The sequence below is a fragment of the Atractosteus spatula genome, chromosome 1 (assembly GCF_055471065.1).
Source record: "Atractosteus spatula isolate fAtrSpa1 chromosome 1, fAtrSpa1.hap1, whole genome shotgun sequence".
NCBI lineage: Eukaryota > Metazoa > Chordata > Actinopteri > Semionotiformes > Lepisosteidae > Atractosteus > Atractosteus spatula.
Window position 1 is genome coordinate 70,402,470 of NC_142706.1, and position 20,864 is coordinate 70,423,333.

Below are 20,864 nucleotides of genomic sequence, written 5' to 3' on the forward strand. Positions count from 1 at the left end.
CCAGCATCAGTGGGATATAAAAACTATTAAAACTTTATGCACTTTTCAAGAAAACTACATGGACCAGAGGGGTGACTTGCTCTTTCTACTTATTAAGCTAAGTTTTTAAAGGTCTTTTCTGAAATGGCTTACTGCATTTCCAAGCACTTACACATCTTAAATAAGATATTACATGGCATGGGTAAAGTAAAACAGCCTTGTAAATGACTGTGAACACTTCCTGCAACTTGTTTGTGAGCAAATGATGGGGAATATATAGAAAACCAAACACAAATTATTTTGGCAGAACTGTTCTGACATAGCTAATGGTCTTCTTATCTTGTTCATATTTCATAACCAATAAATGTAACATTTGACCTCATCTTTTTTCAACTTCTTTTTCCTTTCAGATGGAAACCATTACATCTCTTAGTCTCAACCACAAAATGGGAGAAGCTGAATCGTGGACATGCTAGAAGGCAAGGATGCCTGAAACGCTGATATCATTGTATTACAATCAACTATGAAATCTTAAAAAATCTAAAAAACACCAGTAATAATTCAACAGCATATAATACTAAAAATAAAATTATGAATTACTAGGGATATCAGGACTTTAGCTTCCCTGACTGCATTTCAGAATGTCCTCAAGACACACATATTTAGGCAGCACCTCTTACACTCCACAGTTTTCCTGGACTTAATATCTGCCACTGCACCAGCCATTCACCAAGTGTCTTTTCTCATTCCTGAGTAAGCCACATTACCAGTAAAGATACAGTAATTGCACTTGATTGTATGTTTGATTGCAATTTTGAGTTGTATGTACCTTATAAAAGTACACCCATATGTATTGCACATTTGTCACCAATGCAAGGTGCTCTGAATAAGGGATCAGCTAAGCTGAAAAAAATACATAAATCCATAATATTGTTCAATTTTATTTGTACAATAGGTATGACAACCACCAATTACACAAAGTGTTGTGGGAGTCTGATACAATCCACCCAAAAGCCAGTGCTTTAGATTTCTTTAGAACATGGTTGAAAGAGATCCAGTCATCCGTTTTCTAAGTGTTTTTTCCAGCTCAGGGTTGAGGGGGAGTGAGAGTGGATACTCAGAGGGGGAGGCTGGGTACCCCCTAGAGGGGATACCAGTCAACTCCAAGGCACAGACACAGACATGCACACACTCACCCCTATGGCCTATTTTCCAAGAAGGAAATTAACCTACCAGTATGTTTATGAATCTGGAGGACCCAAAGAAAACGCATACAAATTCCATACAGATAGCACACCTGGTCCAGATTAACCTCAGGACCCCATCACTGCAAAGCAGCAATACTAACCACTGCACCACCGAATTTCCAGTTCCATGAGATCCTTCTGTTAATTAACTTTAGCCAAAAAGGTTATAGTTTTTGGTGCTGCATACAGGTAGCTCATTTGTAAACTTTCTTTTCTTCTATTGTCCCTAAGACTTACTACAGAATAGAAGAACATAACCAGGTTATGTACAGCACTGTCCTTCCCAGTCCTCTGACTTTAAACCCAATAAAATGTTATGGGATGGCCCTGACAGGAAAATATGTGTGACCAACATAAATGTCATGTCATTCCCAAACCTGACCTAAAACACATTGAAATATTAGGGAATGACCTTGAAAAACAAAAGCGTAAGCAGAAAAAAAATGCCAATGGAGATTTCTAAAACATTATAAGAACAAAATAGTTAACGGTTTATGAAAAGCTTTTAAAACTAACAGAGAAGTTTTTTAAAACAAGAAGCCTCTGCATTAAAATGATTTATTTTATACAGCTCCTTTAACAATATTCCATATCAAAGCACAACAAAAGAATGAGTTTTAAGACAGTTTTAGGTCCAGAGAGCCCCAATCATGTATAGATGTATAGGAAGTTAGCGTTTTGCTCATTTAGTAAGGACCCAAACTGTTCAGGCACTAAAAGGAGAACAGCAGTATTTCAAAACTGAGCAGAATTCTAAACATTATGCAATTAGTGAAGATGTTTGACTATATCGATAAGCCATGTGTTACAGTAATCAAACCTGGAAAAACAAAAGCATGCTTCATACCCTGGGTTAGATGTGAACCTACAAGCAATGTTAAAAAAAAATTAAAAAACACCTCCACAACAAAAAAGCTTCATATGGATGAGAAGTTTATTCTGATTTTCTGATGGTAATACTTAGCATCTGAGAAAGATAGGTAATACAAATTGAAATGTATCTTGGCTAAAAAGTCAAGTTTCTGCAAAAATGTTAATTTCTTTAAAGAAGGAAAAACAGGAGATAGGGAGGATAGGAAGTTCTCTTTCACAGAGCAGATGCGTAGCCTCCAGTTATTTTTCTTACTGTAGGACAGTTTATTGCTCTTAAATAGTGCTTTTCATTCCATTTTTACAGAGCACATTTGATGTTTCTTCGCAATGCTTAAGGCAGAGAACCATTAATTAACATTTAACACAGGGGAAACAATATTTTCCCCACAAGGATGGCTGAATATGCCTTTAAGGACAGAGATGGTGCTCTCATTTGTAGGGGATTGTACAAGCAAGTACTAGAGAAATGATCACAGTGAATGCTATGCCAAACTAAGTTTTCAGAGGAAATAGAGGGAGCATTTAGGAGACTCATATACCGCAGAAACAGATAATGAGATACTGCAATTACAATGCAAAATATGAAGCACAGTTGTTAGATTACTTGTCTCATTTAATTCTAATATCAAAATGAAATGACACGTCCCTCAGACTATTAAGTTTTTCTATGGTACTAGCTAGCTCAATGCTGCCTGATCAGTGTATGGAATGTGGCTGATGTGCAGTAACTGTCAAATACAAATGTGTCATGTAGGACACATACAAAATTTTGGAAACTCATAGGAAGTTAATTTCTAAACTGCAATTAAATGTATGATGACCTTTTTACTCAATGATTGAATTTACACAAAAGTCCTAGAGAATTCAGTCAGTAACTTTATTAACATCCATTTTCATGCATCATTTTCCAGAGATTAACCTACCTTTTAACAGAAGCAACTATTCAGTGCATGGCATAGTTTGGAAATCCTTTGTCAGAAATCTTGATCCCTAACACAGGTTGGGTAGCATGTTTTATATTTCACCATTTGTGTTCTTTTTACTCATAATGTAGATGCAAAAACAAAACACTCAAAGTAAGGAAATCAAAACCGTGCGAACAGGATTTTATGTTACAGAAGACCTACGTACCCTTATCATCAAAACAGCTTTCCTGATGTCACGAACTCCATCGTACACCAAGCGGGAAGCATCAATGAATTCATTCTCTTCAAACGGCTGCGGGGGATTTGTGCTCAATGCTTCAATTGCAACCTCCACTTGTTCAGCAAAACGTGGCATGACTAGATACAGAAAGAAAGCCAAAAAAAGAGGATTACACACATCCTTCAAAGTTTGTTTTCCCTGCCCTTCGGCATAAACACATTGATGCAGAAATATTATATATGGCAACCACATTTTCAAAGCACAGGATTTAACTAAATACATGCACTCTTTCTCTGTGTATTCGTTTAAAAACGTATTTTCTGTCACTTACACCTTTGAACCAAGCAACAACTTGTCACAGGAAATATCAGTGATGCATGGACAGTTCCCTTCATGTGGCAATTAACTATTTCACCTTGTCTTTCCTATAGAGATCAAACGAAGCAAACAGGAAAGTTGTATATCAGCATTCAAAGCAAGGCCAATTTTTTAATTTGAAGACTTTCTTGTGAAAAACTAAAGCAGCTCCATGTTCCTTAAAGCTAAAACAGGAAATGTATTATTACAGCCTCCTGAAATCATAAAACAAATGCTCATCAGCTATGGAAAATGTTGGATTTCCTTTCTTTTAATGAATGATATGGTTAAATTCTGTAATTCTTGTACATTAGTGTTTGAAGAAAGTTTCATCAAAAACGTATGTACAGTACTTAAAAAAAACATGAACCAAAGTTTTTTTTTCAAAAAAGAAACTACTTATTGAACTCAATTACAAATATAAAAGGTTGACACAGTCAGAACACACTGTTAAAGCTCTTGAGAGGCCTGTTAATACACTATAATATATTTTCTGGGACTATGTGAATACACTGCTGGCATGTGGTTACTAAGATAATTTGTACTGAATTTCTTTAATTATTCTCATGACAAAACACATTATACTGTTTACTCGAGAACTCAGATTTCCACGTGTTCTCAGGGAATTTGTATTTCATAGAAGGAACGAAAATATTTCCTATATATACACAACATTATAAGTAGCAAAATCAAAAATCATACTCTTACAAGACATCTCTGTGACCCGACACATGCTGAAAAACAGAGTGTCTCAAGAATCAGCAGCTAATTGTAATAGTTGTATTGTAACAATACTGACAATCGCAATACAATTATATAGCCTAATTATATTGTCAGGCCGGAAGGATGAATTAGTATATTTTAATGTTTATTACACAAGTTGTTCTATCCACAGCTTGTATTTATTATTTATCCCTGTTGTGCTGCCAGATTTTAGAAATTGAGAAATGTGATAAAGCACTCACTTTATCCTGCATAAGTGTGAAATTTCCACAGAGCATCTGTTAAAATGTTAAGATGATTTATTTTTCTTGTATTTAATGTAAATAATATGCAGTTGTATTCAGTTAAAATATATTTGACTAGATAGAAGCATGGGTTATGGTTAGGGCACTGAAACAGAGAGTCGTGGGTTTGAATTCCAGGTGGGATCCTTGTTATTTTACCCCTGAGTGGTTCAAAATGCTTTAGTAAATTCCCTGCAATATAAATGGATCTCCAGGTCGTCACTGCGAATGATAATGCGTTCTCTATTGGTTTACCTGGTATAATAAGGAATATATAACATAAATAACACAGGTGGTTAAAAACAAACCAAATGCACTGGTTCTATTGTTTAGTCTTGGAAGATATGATTCAGCTATTACATGTGTTGAGACATTAGCTGACATACTGTATGACTGGAAAACGCCAAAAAGCAGAATTTGCTAAACTTCTTTAGTATTAAATAAACAAAAAATATGATAAATACAAAAGGTATTACAAAGTCTGTCTTTCATTTTGCAAATTTTAATCTACTTTCCAGAAAAGCGTAAAACAGGCTTTTGGGAATTGCAAAGGGCTTAAATTGAAGTGTTTAAATCGTCTCTAAGCTGGTAATGAGTTAAGTTCCTGGTGGTATAGAGCAATTTTATTCATCTGAATTTAGAAGTGATGAAAGAAATTAAACATGACTTACTTAGAATGCACTTTTTCATGATTGAATCTTTAAATCTTGTGAAATGTGAATATATTATCATAGTTCTTTACATTATTTGGAACAATGAAATACGCAAGCATAATGATTAATTAAATTAAGGTTCAATCACATGTAGGTGAGGATCATACAAAGCATATAAATTACATTTCTTTAATAGAATAAGACAATTATTTCTTCATTTGCTTGTGTACCATACATATTATTTTTATACAATTAACTTTGTGCTGCAAAGGAAAAGCAATAGTATTTAAGAACATATTAACCTTGATTCTGTCAGTGTGGTATTCTTCATAAAGTTACTAGTTGCTAGTTTAACTTTAAATTGAAAGGCTAGTCTTTTGATATTTCCTCATAAGCAGAAGAGAAAATTATCAAGGGCAATATTTATATTGTGTATGCTGTTCAAAATGCCCTCTGCTACCACCATAGTGAAGACTGTGAGAAAGAATTTGCCAGATATAGTATTTGCGGTCACAAAGGACGTTATTTCTCATGATAAAGCAGTGTACAGTATGTGCAATCTATGAATTATATAACTACAATAGAAGGACAAAAAGTATTATGTATTTCCCAGACACTGTGTACTGGAAATTTGGAGTGAATATATTGCAATCTTATAATCCATAAACAAATATGAAAAAATAACCCACCTCAACATAACATAGTTTGCATATTATTGAAATTAATTTCTACATTCACTTAGCACAGACACTATCCAGCTTATAAAGGTAGTTGTGCTGTTTTAATAATAATAAACTTTATTTATAGAGCACCTTTCACACAAATAGCAGCTCAAAGTGCTTCACAAACCAAGCGTAAAAATACAATCTTAAAATTAAAAGATATACATTAAGTTGTAAAAAAAACACAGTAATAAAGTAAAGCAACATAAATGTCAATTTATGCTTAAAGAAGAAAACAAATTAAGAAAGTTACAATAAAATAAAAACAATAAAGGATAAATAAATAAAACAGAAAGATAAATTAAAAAAACAGAAAAACTAATTTAACTGAAAGCTAAATTAAAAAGATATGTTTTCAAAAGTTTTTTTTTATACCAGTATACCGAGCGTGACTGCTTTATAAAGAGTGGTAATGAGTTCCATAATTTAGAAGCATAAAAACAAAAAGCGGCCTCTACACTATTTCTGTATTTCACACGTGGTATTTGCAGAAGGCCAGTATTTGTAGATCTCAGGTCACGTATAGGAACATATTTAGGCCATTTAAAGCTTTAAAAACAAATAAAAGAACTATACCACCTTTATTGTGGTACCAGTCTGCCTTTAATCTTTTGTAATGGGTGAAACGTTTTCACAAAATTAAAAAATAATAACTTTAATGCTGGAAGACAAATAAGAAAAGGCTCCCATACTGCCATGCACAACATAGTTCTTGTTCATTGGTAATGCAGTGCTGTGTTAAGATGCTGAGTTAAGATATCTATAAAAGCATATAAAAATAGTCCACAAAAACAGACACTACATCAAATTAAATTTAACAAACATGACTTCTTTCCTCTATATATTGCATTAAAACCTAAATATTTTAATTTTGCAGTCGCTTTCAATCAGTCCTTTCCTGTCACACATCTCCATATCCTGTGCATTAGCAGCAAAAGCAAAAATGGACACAGCATTATCCTTCTGCCCAGTCGTCCCCCTGTGGGAACAGGCTATACCACATTCTCCATCTGACTCACTAAGAATGGATTCAACTTACAGGGTTACTGGAGATGCATTCAAGCTTCTGGTGTCAGGGCGGATAGAAAATTGCCAGGAATAAATATCCATAAACCAATACAAATACAGAGGAGAGGTTATCCCACTTGTCTCAAATGGCTTCAGCAGAAGAGAATGCTCCTCTTAGACACATCTTTACTTATGTTAATTATTTTACTAATACTTGAATAAAGCCACTACAAATGATGTGAGGGGGAAGACCCTTCTATTCTTGGGTGGAGCACCACCTGGGGCTACTCGGCCGTTTCTTTTCTCAATAATGCCAGGTAAGGCCTTCACCGCCGAGAAGATATTCCAAGTATGTTTACATATGAACACGCAGTTATGCTCTTTCAGATGGTTCCAATAACAGACCTCTGATATTCATTCACTCTACACATTTGTAACTGAAATACAGGGTTTTACCATCCATTTTAGAAAATGTCAAATTTTATTTATGCAGTTCCTGCAGCATACAGAAAGTTCACATTCTTATGACAATAGCAAGAGAATCTTTAATAGCAAGAAAGTTTTCAATGGAGACACATCCATCATTCACATTTTGAAATACATTGTGAGGCCTGCCTACTGAAAAAAATAAAAAGCTTGCTTTTTTAAGATAGCAACTAAGAGTAAGTTCTACATAAAATCTAACAATAATTGACCTTTTTGATGCTGGAAATTTAGGACACATTCATTTTTGTTTACTTTTTCATTGTTACTTGTAAAGACGTCAGGTGAAAATTATTATATTATTATATGTCAACAATAAGGCTCAAAAAGGAAAAATTCACCTTACATGTCACGTAATGACCCTGGTAAGAAAATGAGAAAGTCTATCTAATAGCAGTAATTCCTTTAATAACCAAGTAAATATGTCAATTTTAGAGTACCCTAGATTAAGCATGCCATTGAGAAGTGTCTTGGAAAAATCCATTAACAATTCCTATTAGGATATCGATTTTTTTTCAAGGACAACCTTAAATTCATAGCTGTACGTAGACTGTCTGTCAGCAATCTGTGGTTGAGGTTTAGTGCTGTGTACTCTGTTGTCAGCATTACCAGGACTATAAATTTGGCTGTGGTCAATGTTAGAAAGAAAGCTCTATATATAAGAAAGGTTAAGGGTTACAAATGTGATAAATATACAACATGATATCCAGAAGCAAATCTGATCAGATTTACATGAATGATTATTCGAAAATGTGTCTTATCAATATTTGTTTATACTGTAAATGTGTAGGTAATATACCCATCAACTGACTCTGAAAAAACAAAATTCAATGATTCATAAACAAATTAACTTAATTTTTTATATTTTTGTGTTCAACTTCTATAACACAAAATACTCAATTATACTGAGAACTAAATTTACTTTCTCTTAACAACCAAAAAAGACTTGTAAGAAGCAAAATTGTATCCCCACTATATCTTCTTTTCCATTGCATTAATCATTTATACAGTATATAAAGAACATCAAATAAGACAATCAGATTTTAGAATCAAACTGATTTGCTGCCCTTTTTTAGTCAGACAAATTTAAATACAGTGCAATTTTTCTAGTTCCATTCCAAGACTTACAATATATCTACCCTATATACTGTATGTGCCTTTAGTTTCTGAACTAAAAAGACATTGTAAACATTCTTAGGAATCATAACAAGTAGTTTATACTGCCATTAGATCCTCCTGGTTGTTCTTAAAAATATCACTCTATTCAAAAGAAACCGAGATTAAATAAAATGCAGCTTTTTTCATACCAAACAGTAACATTATTTGACACAGTGTATACACATTACAGAGCTATGATGGCAAGGGCATCTAGCTCCTGACTGGAAGGTCCCCAGTTCAATTCCAGGTAGGGGCAAGCAATGTAGCTAGCTTCGATTCCTTCCAGACGGGTCCCAGGTCCACTCAGCCTGCTTTTCAAATGAGTACCGGGGGTTAATCCTTCTGGGTAATAGGCCGGCCTGAGCGTGATGCTGACCACATCTCCTCCACTTCCAGTGTCGGATGGTCAAGAAAAATGGTGGCCCTTGCCCCCCATTCCCCATGGGCCTTTATGGCCTGAAAAGAGACCTACCTACCATATACACATTACAGGTTAAATACAAGAAATAAAAGTCAACAATGTGGCCTGTTACTAAGTGTGGCTCTGATAAGTGTTCAATGACCACCCAACAGTGATGAAACACTGTTGCATGAGCTAGTTCCACTTACCGGTCTCAGAGAGTAATTTGATAGCTTCCAGAACACGCTCAGTATAAACTCCCGGCTCATAGTTCTCCATCTCAGCATTTATAATATGAACCACTCTGGCAGCCCGACCACGGATGGCACCAGCAGTTCGATCCAAAGTGTCAACATCCCCTTCTTGGAGAGCAATGACACACTTGTTCACATCTTCAAGGATGTGGTTTTCTAAAGAGAACAAAAAACACAACAACTTTTGTTACTTGTAAGCTTGTACTACAATAAATCAAATTAATTGTTTGGTCATTTTAACAACATATTAAATAGCATAGCATCATATTATTATAGGTAGCTGTGAACCCATATGAACTATGGATAATTACTTTAAGGCTTCGATGGTTTGAATGTCTTTCTTTTAAATAATGTCATCATTTTATTCTGAAAACTAAGCATTTAGCATTTAACAAGCATCGTGAAAGATGTGTCTTCTTTAGAACATTTTAATAACATTGATTTGTCTTTTTCTGCTTCTATGCTGATGTCATCTGAAATATTTCATTCCATTTTTTAAAGGAATAAAGCTAGTACACGTTAGTGTTTATGTGTGATCCAAAATATTATTCTGAAGCATTAAATGTTGCCTTCATTGTGTTTCTGACAATGCAATATAAATTCTCAATGTAGTCATACTCTGTGCCAAGCATCCATGGAAACTGGAAAAACAGAAGTCATTACTACTGTATATCCAATTCAAATTAATCTTGGTGATAGAACTTTTAAGTCCTTGAAATTTACAGATACAGTAGTTGCTCAATAGTTAGGTAGGAAGTGGTACAGCCCACCTGACAATAATTTTCTATGTGTTAAGATTTAACACTACTTAAACCTATACATCTGGTGATAAATTCAAAAACCTCAAAGGCATTGACGAAGTCAGTGAAGAGTGAAAAACAAACTGGACTTTGAAACTAAGTGAAACTACGTAGAAGTGCATTTAAAAATCAGAAGAGAAGACACTACTTTACCAAAAGGGTTGTGAAAGTATTTAACAAGCAACAGAGCCATGCTGAACAAGCTATACAGCCATTAGGCTGAAATCCTGGCTTCTTTTAATAAATTGCGGGATGAGATTCTTGGATTAATGAACTACTAAATACCAAATGGGCTATTCTCTTTTGTTAAATTTCTTATGTTCTTAAATTTGGTGTAAAACAATAATTTGAAGAGGCCTTTCCCTCCCATTACTATAGCACAACAGATATAGATATAGAGGTCTATGGATTTAAACCATAATAGTGTTGATTTTTTGTGGAGATCTAATAAAAATAACCTTTTATAGTGGGACCCCTTATATAAATAATGAAAAAGATCTTGATATTATATGAAACATTAACAGTCGGAAATAAAATAAAATAAAATCACTTAATGAGATGGAACAGATCTTTTGCAGAGGCCTGAAAATATTGTTTCTCATCACAATTACTAAAGTCCATACTGAGCCACCAAATTCATCCATTTAAAAACAAATTGGCTTGACATTTGGTTGCATACTTTAAAAACTGATATTGAAAGTGCCCCTGATTTTTTTCCTAGAAGCATTTCATTTGCTCCTGGCTGGAACACTGTTGTTCCAGCTGTGGTTAATATAATATTTAATATATAATATAAATGATTTTTTTACATTTATATGTAACAAACCACATTGTTCCCATTTAAACATTGATAAGCATTTAAAACTTCCTTTCGTCAAAACTGCAAACAAAAAGCCTTCCTGTAAAATTTGGGCAGTCCAATCTACTGAACATTGATTTAGACTTTGGGGAATTGATATACTCTACCAATATCAATAAAAAAAGCTAATGTCACACAGCCTTCAATCACAAAAATAAACAAGTTATAGAGTGAAACAAGAGAGAATAAGTTATAAAAGAACCTCAGACATAAAGACAGTGACAGCATCAGAGTTAAATCACAAAAATCCTACACTTAATCACCAGTTTAAAACACTGGGCTCAATCTAATGTGCCTCGTGTGAATAGGATACAACATTTCAAGTTACATTTGGCTAATGGGACCTGGATCAATCACTGGTGAGACAAGGCGGTGTGGAAATCAAACCTAGCCAGCATGGGGTTTAAAGAAGCTGGAGTGCCCAGAGAAAAATATCCCAGAGGATACTGGGGGGTGGTACCACAAACCAGATTTTAATGCAGGACCCAAGAGCTGTGAGTTAGCAGTGCTAAATCCCTGGCTGCCATACCACCCACTGCAGGAAATGCAACCATTATACAAGACTGATTAGAAAATTGACTGCATAGCTGTAAAGATCTATAAAGATTATGTCAACATGACTAGTTCTTTAGAAAAAAGAAAGCTAGAGATCAGAGCTAAGAGGAGAGACTAAGGATAACAAACACTAGAACAACAAAATGAAATAGATTATATTGATATTTATTGAGAAAGGAAATATATAGATAAATACAACTTCACAGATAATAAATCACACCATTATGTACATTACTGCTAAAACCTGATAAAAAACTGAAAACTTTAATGTATTTTCAAAGCTACTTTATGCCGTATGACATTTACAGCAACAAAAGTATATATCATATTACTTATATGGAGATTTAATGATGCTTTTATGATCAAAGAATAATGGAACAACACAGCCAGCTCAGAAGTGAAATTAATTTAAATGTTTTAGTTACAAGTAGAGACAGAAGAAAACAAGAAGATGTAGAAATAATACTGGTTGTCAGCACAGTGCAGAATAACACTACATTATGCGCCAGACCCACTTATCTTTATAGCTGTATTTTTTGCATTGATGCACAAGAATTTAGTTTGAGTCCTAGAACAGGTAATTAGGCAGGAAATTGTGTATAAATATTTTGTAGTGGTATGTCCATAGACATTTATTTCACAGTACTATTTCCTGGTCAAATCCAATTAAGATAAAAAAGCATGTACATTATTAGAAAAATTATATATAGGTGTATTTGTTTACAATATTTATGTATAGTTTGAAAACAAATTTAATTTACTACATTAAAATGATACAAATTGTTTGTTTGATTATAGTACTCTGAATGTAGAGGCAAAATTAATCATAGTACTAAATGCATGGGTTTTAATAGGAATTGTTCCCATAATATTTGCTTAGTATTTTAATCTGTTCTCTCTTACCTTAGCTCGACACAATCACATAAAACCCTTTTTCTATAAATCAATGATACCTGAAATCTCTTAATATTTCAGCTCAGAAAAAAACATGACAAAAAAGTGCAGGAAAAAAATTGGTAAATTGTGTGACTTGCTAGAAAACAGAATTCCTAGAAGAAAGAAGAGAAAAGTATTCTGATACTGACAACAGGGTACCTCTTGCCATTTGTAATAAACGAAGCTGATTTAAACTATGTATAACAGAGACGAGCTACTTCAGTTCTTAAGGGCTGTCGGGGCTTCTTGTTTTTATTTCACCTCAGATCTTAATTACCTAATCTAACTAATTGTTTGGATGGGAAATGAAATCACTTGTTTCTTTAGGTCTTAATCAATTGCTAATTAAGGTGAAGTACCAGTAAAACCTGCAGGACTCCTGCCCTCGAGGACATTCCTAATATGATATACAAAAATAAGCATCATCCAAATGGCACAATTTCATGCTGCCACATCTTTTATCCAAGTAAAAAAAAATAAAAAAATACCGCTGGTGGTTTGAACACAGTGAGCGCTCAGCAGTGCTCTAAGTTAACCATAGAGTGGACAGATTGTGGACTTTGCTCACATATCTGCCGATGAAGAGCCCTTACTGCAATACTTTCCCTCATCTTCAGCATGGATAACTCTTGCGTGTTTACTTGAGGATTTCTTATTGTATATGTTAAAATGTATTGATCATTTACGGAATAAAAAGAGAAAATAAATCCCAACTGGGACACTATAAAAGTACACCCAGTCCAGGACTACTGAGAGCAGTTTTACCTGAAACAGACAGGAAGTCATCAACAGAGGTGATGTCATCCACAGCCTCGGTAAGAACACGAACCTGCTTCTCCCACTGGTCTTTGAAAACATCCATGTTGTCCTGGGCCACTTTACTCTGTGGTCTAGCAGCCAAAGTAAGAGCTGCATTGATAACCTATGGAAAATACATTACAGGAGAACAATTTAGTAGCCATACAGAATAAGTACACTGGGAAATGTTAATTCTCATAACAATCAGTAGCATATGCTTCTTTTCTGCAATGTACCAGCAGCAATATCACCCTGCAACTCACAACTGGCAACCCACTGAAGCTAAGCAGGTGTGAGCCTGGTCAGTACCTGGAAGGGAGACCTCCTGGGAAACACTAAGGTTGCTGCTGGAAGGTGTTAGTGGGGCCATCAGGGGGTGCTCACCCTGCAGTCCACGTTGGTCCTAATGCCCCAGTATAGTGATGGGGACACTGTACTGTAAAAAGGCGCCGTCCTTCAGATGAGACGTAAAACTGAGGTCCTGACTCTCTGTTGTCATTAAATCTCGGAAAGAGTAGGGTTGTAACCCCAGCATCCTGACCAAATTTCCCATTGGCCCTTACCAATCATGGCCTCCTAATAATCCCACTGGAAATTGGCTTCATTACTCTGTTCTCTTCCCCACTAATAGCTGATGTGGGGTGAGTGTTCTAGCGCACTATGGCTGTCGTCGTATCATCCAGGTGGATGCTGCACATTGGTGGTGGTGGAGGGGAGTCCCCATTACCTGTAAAGCGGTTTGAGTGGAGTGTCCAGAAAAGCACTATATAAGTGTAAGCAATTATTATTATTAAAAGGAAAATAACTACTCCCCTTTATACAAACAGATAAATATATAGATGGATAGGCAACCATCTATATATTTTTATCTGAAAATGATGGGCAAAATAAAAGTACTATTTGGCTCATTTGTAATTCTGAAAAAAAAACATAAAAATATATCAGACATATATGTATACACCCCCTAAAAGCGAAAATGGCATCTATTTCTAACCTTGAAATGTATGGTTGACAGTCTAGCATAAAAAGTCATAGACAAAGAGGCAGCACAAACATTTTCGAAGCAATGCAATTCCATCAAAGTCAACAGTAGTACAAACTCTGACATACATCCACATAAATATTTAACTTCCAAGCTGAAAACCACATTGCAAATTCAGAAATTGTAAATAAATACATAGAACAAACAATATCAAACAAGTGTTTTTTATTTTAAAAATATAAATAGGTTGATGTCCTAAATACTGTAGAAGTACATCATATTCTTAGAACTGTCTGCCTGTAAGAGTGGAAACTACTACAAAAATCAATGATCTACTATGCCAAAATCTGTAATAACTACAAAAAAACAAGACATTTAATCCAGGAAACTTTAGAAAGATGAGGAATTATTCAAATAATTATGTAGAAATTAACCTTTTGTGTGGCTTGTGTTGTAAATATTTGTTACCAACTGACAATCAAAAGTTCAGAAGGAGAGATAATGAATAAAGATCTTAATTTCTGCAGTTTTATCATTCCACCATCAGAAACTGTGATTATGCAAATTCTAATTTGGTTCTGTTTTTTCAGTGAATAAGAGCATAATGTTACATGCATATAGCACACGGCTTCAGCTCTTAATAATTATGCAAACACTCAGAGCTTAAAAAGATATGAAGCAGTGTTTTCTTCACAAGGTATGCAAATAGTGTTCTGAAGACTTTATAACATTGCAATTTCAAAATTTCAAAACAAATACAACAGAAATGAAGTTGTTCAAAGATTCACTAAGACATCTTTAATGTTCTTTTCTGTGAAATGTGAGGGATTTTTAAAGTTCTGTATATAAATCTTATTTCACTTACAAAAGCTGGATTCAGCATTCTATTGCTTAAGAGTACAACAAACATTTTTTCTGTCCTCTATGGTGTGTTGTGAAAGAAAAGTAAATTGTTTCTGTATGGGTATAAAAGATAAAATTCACAATTAAAAATCTAACACAATCTGACCCTCAGACACATCAGCAAGCATACACATTTCAGTACTAGCATTTTGGCATGATCTAGAACAAAATGACAGTATTATTTTCATTGGTGGTAAAGGAAATTATTTTAAGGCATTTGGTGGAACATTCCCCTCCCATCAGATGTTTATACAGAATGCTATCGGAAATATTAGATGTGATTTATGGTTGTATATTTAAAATAGGAAAGAACATTTACAGTATATCTGATCTTGTTTATTAAGAAAAGAGGGAAACAGTATAGTATCCCTGTAACAGTACTTAAGGTTTTTTTGACATAATTCACATGCACCAATATAAAGCATTCTGTCACCCAAAATAAAAATAATAAATGAGAAAAAATTATGACACAATACTAATGTCACGGATGTCGGAGAGGACGAACCGTGGAGAGGCAGGAGAGCGAAAAGACCCTATGTGTAGCGGCGAGACAGGTGTAAGCCCGGGCTCAGCAGTTCAGGGAATGCCGTATAGAAACCTATGCCCTCAGGTAGCGGACGTGGGGCAACCTGGTGCTAGGCGGGTTTCAGGACATCCGAAGGCCAATGCTGAGCCATGGCAGAATGAAAGACCCAGAAACATATAGCCCCAGAGAGAGAGAAACACCGGAAGGACAGCAAAGAACCGGAAATGAGAGACAGGAAAGAGAAAGAGCGCCCTCTGGCTGCAGAGGACGTGACAACTAATTCTTACCTTAGCTGTTTACATAATGTTATTCATACCTCTTGTTCTGTGTCAACAATTTGAAGTAATCTGGAATGTAACCTACAGCATAATCAAGTAATTTGTGGTGCCCTTTCACCTTTGTTGAAATATTACTGAAATGTTGTATTTCCTGTCTTTGGTATAGGTTTACAACTTTGTTCTGAGGTATAATTGTGATGACTGCTTAATAAAATTACTTGTACACTACAACTTAGCCAAATACATACATTTTAACAGACAATGGGAGTAGGATGCAGCTGAATCAGGTCTACCAAAGCCTAACTACTAAGCCTCCTCATTTACTCTGTTAATAAGAGCAATGATATAGGACCCAGCATGCTGGAGAAAACAGAGACCTGTGATCTGATACGTGGAGTAAATTATGTTTTATGTTAATGAAAAACAACACAACCCACACAGCAAATGGAAAGCAATATATTCACACTCACACTGAGGCTTGTCAGATGAATTAACGTTTAAGTCATTTTGCACACTCTAAAAACAAAGAGCTTAACAAAGAACTAAAAACACCGTATACTCTTTAATACATTGACTGTTGGCCATAAGAAGCTAAGAAACCACTTGTTAACCATACAATAATAAGATTATTTTCTTGGTATACTGAAGTGTTCCCAGCAGTCAGATAAGTTATTTCTGGAGATTGTTGGGTAAGTGTTGTGATAGAAAAGTAAACTGAGAAGGAGAGCAATTACAGTCCAGAGTTTCTTGGTTCAATAGTTATGTTGAATAGAATTTTCTTTCTTTAAGAATTATGAAATGCAAACAAAACCATCCTCGTTTTAAAGGACAAGTGACTATGCAGTGTTAAAACATAAATTGTCCATGAATGATGTACTGTAAGTTACCATGTGTAGTGTAAAATATGGTTTGGAATATTAAAAATAGGCATAGATGTAACTGTTTTAAGTAATTTAAGTAGTTTTGTTAATGCTGGGAGGAAGGAAGTTAAGAACAGGACAGAAAGATCAATACTGAGGCGTGTTTAAACAGTATACTTGTGAATGGAAAGGGGTGGGGTGGGAACAAGAAAAGCAGGCAGGTGGGCTTCTGTGGAACAGGAATAGGTGGCCAACTTCGGGACGACTTGATCAAGCAAGCTGTTTCCAAGGCAATGTCACTGGAGTTAACAGCCCTTCTTACTACAGACAGTGCCATGGGATCCTTAATGACCAAGTAGTCAGGACCTCAGTCTTAGTTCTCATAAGAGGATGGATTGTGCCCTTGCCGGGAAAAGTTATTCTTTCTAAGTTCACACAAGCACTTTTATTTGACAATTCAGGCTAGAGAAGACACAAACCTCCTTTTTACAATTAGTGACATGCTTCATTACAGATCTTAAGACAGACACGTTTAGTATTTCTAAATAATTCACAACTGCGACATACAATGTATTCTTTTGCTTAAGTGTGAAGAGCTAACAGACTCTGACACTGAATTATAAAGCTTGCATGTAAGCATTCTGTCTGCAGTTTCACCATTATCATTCTCCTATTTTGAATAAATCCGATTGCAGCACTTGAGAGAATAAGCAACTCTTTGGGAGCTCACAAAGAAGCAGACTGTAACAAGTCATTGTCATTGAAGTGTTAAAATAATTTATTTTGTTTCAGCCCGTGAATAATACTAAGAAGGTCTGTGATGCATTTAATTCTACTTAGTGTTTAAAGCTGTTGTAGTTTTACTTGGTAGTATTCTGAATGAAATCCATCTAAACAAAAATTCTGCCAAACACTGACAGTACCCGTCAGTACAAAAAGAGGACATTTGAAACATTTTTTCTTGTGAATCTTTTCAGAGCTCAATTTGAAGTAGACAAGATCATGCCAAAGCCAATGTTTTAAAGCCTCTGTTTTCCTATGTGACAGCTTCCAATTTGCTTCTGGAAGATTAACAAAAAATATTACTGAAGAAAAACATTACTTTGTGTTTTCAGTATTTCTGACTGTTCTAACTGTCTGTAAAACTGTGCAAAAGGTTTACCATTTTATTATTGCATTTAAGGCAAGAGAAATTATTATAACTGCTGAAAGCTCAGGTAATGGAGTTAATAAACATGCTTAATTATTTTGTTAGCAAATTTAAACAAGTCTCATTAGCCATTTATGTTCAGCTCAAAGAGCAGGTAATCATTACCTGCTTCTCAAACAAAGATATACTTTTTGATGGTACATGTAAAGAATATGAAATATCAAATTAAAAAATAACATAGAAGAAACATAAAGGATTTGTGTAAACAGACATTCATTAATATACAATTCAAGATGCTTTAAATTAATTTCTTAGTTCTTTCTTTCCATCATTAACTATATCTAATAATGAAATCTTTCAACTAAAAGAAAGTGAAACAATGATGATGTTTTGCAGATAATTCACTTGTTTTGTGTTTAGCTATGAACATGCTAGAACAAATGTAATTTAAAAAGGAAACAGATGACTCACTAATATGGGCAACTACTGCATAGAGCGTCATTCATAAAACGAAACCAAATTAGTTTTACATTAAAGCTGAACTTTAAGTGCACTTAAGAAGTTTTACAACTGAAATAATTTCAGAACAACATTTCATAAATGTCTTTTTTTATTGTTGTTAAATATTTCAGCTACAATATTCTCAGTTTTCCCTGTGGCTATCGGTATCTAGAATATGAAAGTGTAAGTGACAGGTCACTTTACAAAAACAGCCACCTGTGCAGAAGGGATAACACTTTGAAGATCAAATGACAAAACTTTATTTCTTGGTTTTACTCAAGCAAAGCTATAGCACTACAGTCTTACTATGGCTATAGCAGCTACTGTAGCTGTAAATGGATTCACATCCATCCATTTTCTGACTGCTTTTTCCAATACAGGATCGAGAGCCAGATCAGGAGCCACAGCCTATCCCAGCAACCAACAGGTGAAAGGCAGGATACTCCAGTACATCTTTGGACTGTGGGAGAAAATAAGAGCACCTAACAGGAAAGCAGGCAAACACACAAACAGCATCCTTGGTCTGGAATTGAACCCAGGGCCCCAGGCCTGTGAGGCAGCAATGACAACTACTGTGCCACCATGCTGCCCATGTGGTAGATCAACTTACCTGAGAAGTACTTTTAACCTATTATCTGTGTCTCAGCTAAATCTCTTTTCCTAAATCTGTTTTGTAGACAGAGCTAGCTAACTTGAATGTTTTGACATTATTTAATATAAGTATACTGCACATACTCTTCTATCAAACAAAGTAGTTTGAACTACTTTGATACTGATTTGTCAAATATATATTCCTATGGATAAACTGCATAGCTCCCGTGAAGGCCACACCAGTACCTACTCTTATCTGAACATTCCACTAAGAAACTGTATCCCCGAAAAGATTTAGCAACTCTTAGTAACCAATACAATATGCAAATAGTGACCTCCCAATCAATGCTCAGACTTAAGTGCCACCTTTCTCCTGGGATAGAGTTTAAAAAATAAGGAGAAATGGGCTTGTAAACTCAATTCTTTAGTCAAAAATGAAATGGACAGATTCATTTTTTATTATTTTTCCTTAAACTAAGACTGTGATCATACTGCTCAATGCAGTTGTATTTATTTGGTGCAAGTATTTGCTTCCACTTTAGGTACTCAGCATTGCTGCTCAGGTACAGACCATGATGTGGGTTAGTCCTTTTTCTACCACGTTTTAGCATCCACTTGGATATCATCAATAGAGTTTAATATCCTCGGTTACTTTTATACTGTATATATATATCTTTTTTTGTCTGAGACATTATTTTATACTTCTACTTATTATACACATATAATTTACGATTATACACACGGAGGACAGGGATAACACTGATCTTAATTAGATATGTGACGAATACACTAAAATGAACAGATAATGTAGGGAACGGCCACAGACACAAATGTTGAGATCTTTATCAACCATAGTTTCAGAGGACTGCACTTACCTGTGGACACAGGCTATCAATCTGGGTAGCTGCCATACGGACAAGCTTCACACCTTCTTCATTATTGGAAATTGAACAAGCCAGGTTTGCCACCTATAAAGAAAGGAATCCAATGTGTTTCTCATTCACAGGAATAGAAAACAGCTAGAAGGCAATATAATTTGTGAATAACACATTTTTATTGCAGGTCTTAGAAGAAAATCAAAGACTCGTGTACTTGAAAATCTATGAAAAATATATATTTAATTTGCATTTAACTGGCAAGGATTTTTAAACCTCTGTTTGTTATAGTACTGTTCTTGTTGATATAATTTTGGAGTTTGGAGTTGCAGTTGCACTGCACAAACCTTAACCTCTCACTTGTTAGGACAGTGTGAGTACAATGGTCAAATTAAAGTGTACTTGAAGAATTAAACAAAATATATACTGAGAGGTACAAAAAACACAACAAATGAAGATCGGAACAAGTAATATTGTCTTTTTGTTACCTCTCTGTGTATGTACTCTGAATCAAAATTGCAAAAGCTCTGCAGCTTTCCTGTACACAATAATAGATTCTGTTGTAGGAAAGACATATCTAAAATAGTAGAACACCATTTTCTTAACAATATACAATTTGTTCTATACAATGGAGAGGCTTGTTGTAATAACTGGTATTTTGATGAGCTAGGCTCATTAGTTTTTAGGATAAGGAGCATTTCGGGTCCATTACACATTTATGTGCATGTGCCTAAATCATTATCAGGGTTTATTGATGCAAAAATCACTTCATTGTATAATTAAGCCACCAGATGGCATATTAAATGAAGCAACCTCTTACTTAATTTAAGCTTGGTTACATTAAGGGTTATTCCTACAAAATGAGCTTCCATACAGAGCTTTCTAATGTTATTAATTTGGTGGTATTACTGAAACTTTGTGTTTTCTAGAAATATCATGGACATAGTCACAAGAACAAGTATT

At 34.8% G+C, this 20,864-nt stretch overlaps 1 protein-coding gene across 1 annotated transcript in view; it reads right to left on the reverse strand.

Annotated features, from left to right (window-relative positions):
• Nucleotides 1–20,864, reverse strand: part of ctnna2 (catenin alpha 2) — a 549,783-nt gene that overhangs the window by 38,970 nt on the left and 489,949 nt on the right. The window contains exons 10-13 of the mRNA XM_088930486.1: nucleotides 19,902–19,994; nucleotides 13,203–13,359; nucleotides 9,243–9,443; nucleotides 3,231–3,382 (exon numbers count right to left, since the gene is read on the reverse strand). Of these exons, the coding sequence (XP_088786612.1) occupies nucleotides 3,231–3,382; nucleotides 9,243–9,443; nucleotides 13,203–13,359; nucleotides 19,902–19,994 (603 nt within the window). The remainder of the gene's footprint in view (nucleotides 1–3,230; nucleotides 3,383–9,242; nucleotides 9,444–13,202; nucleotides 13,360–19,901; nucleotides 19,995–20,864) is intronic.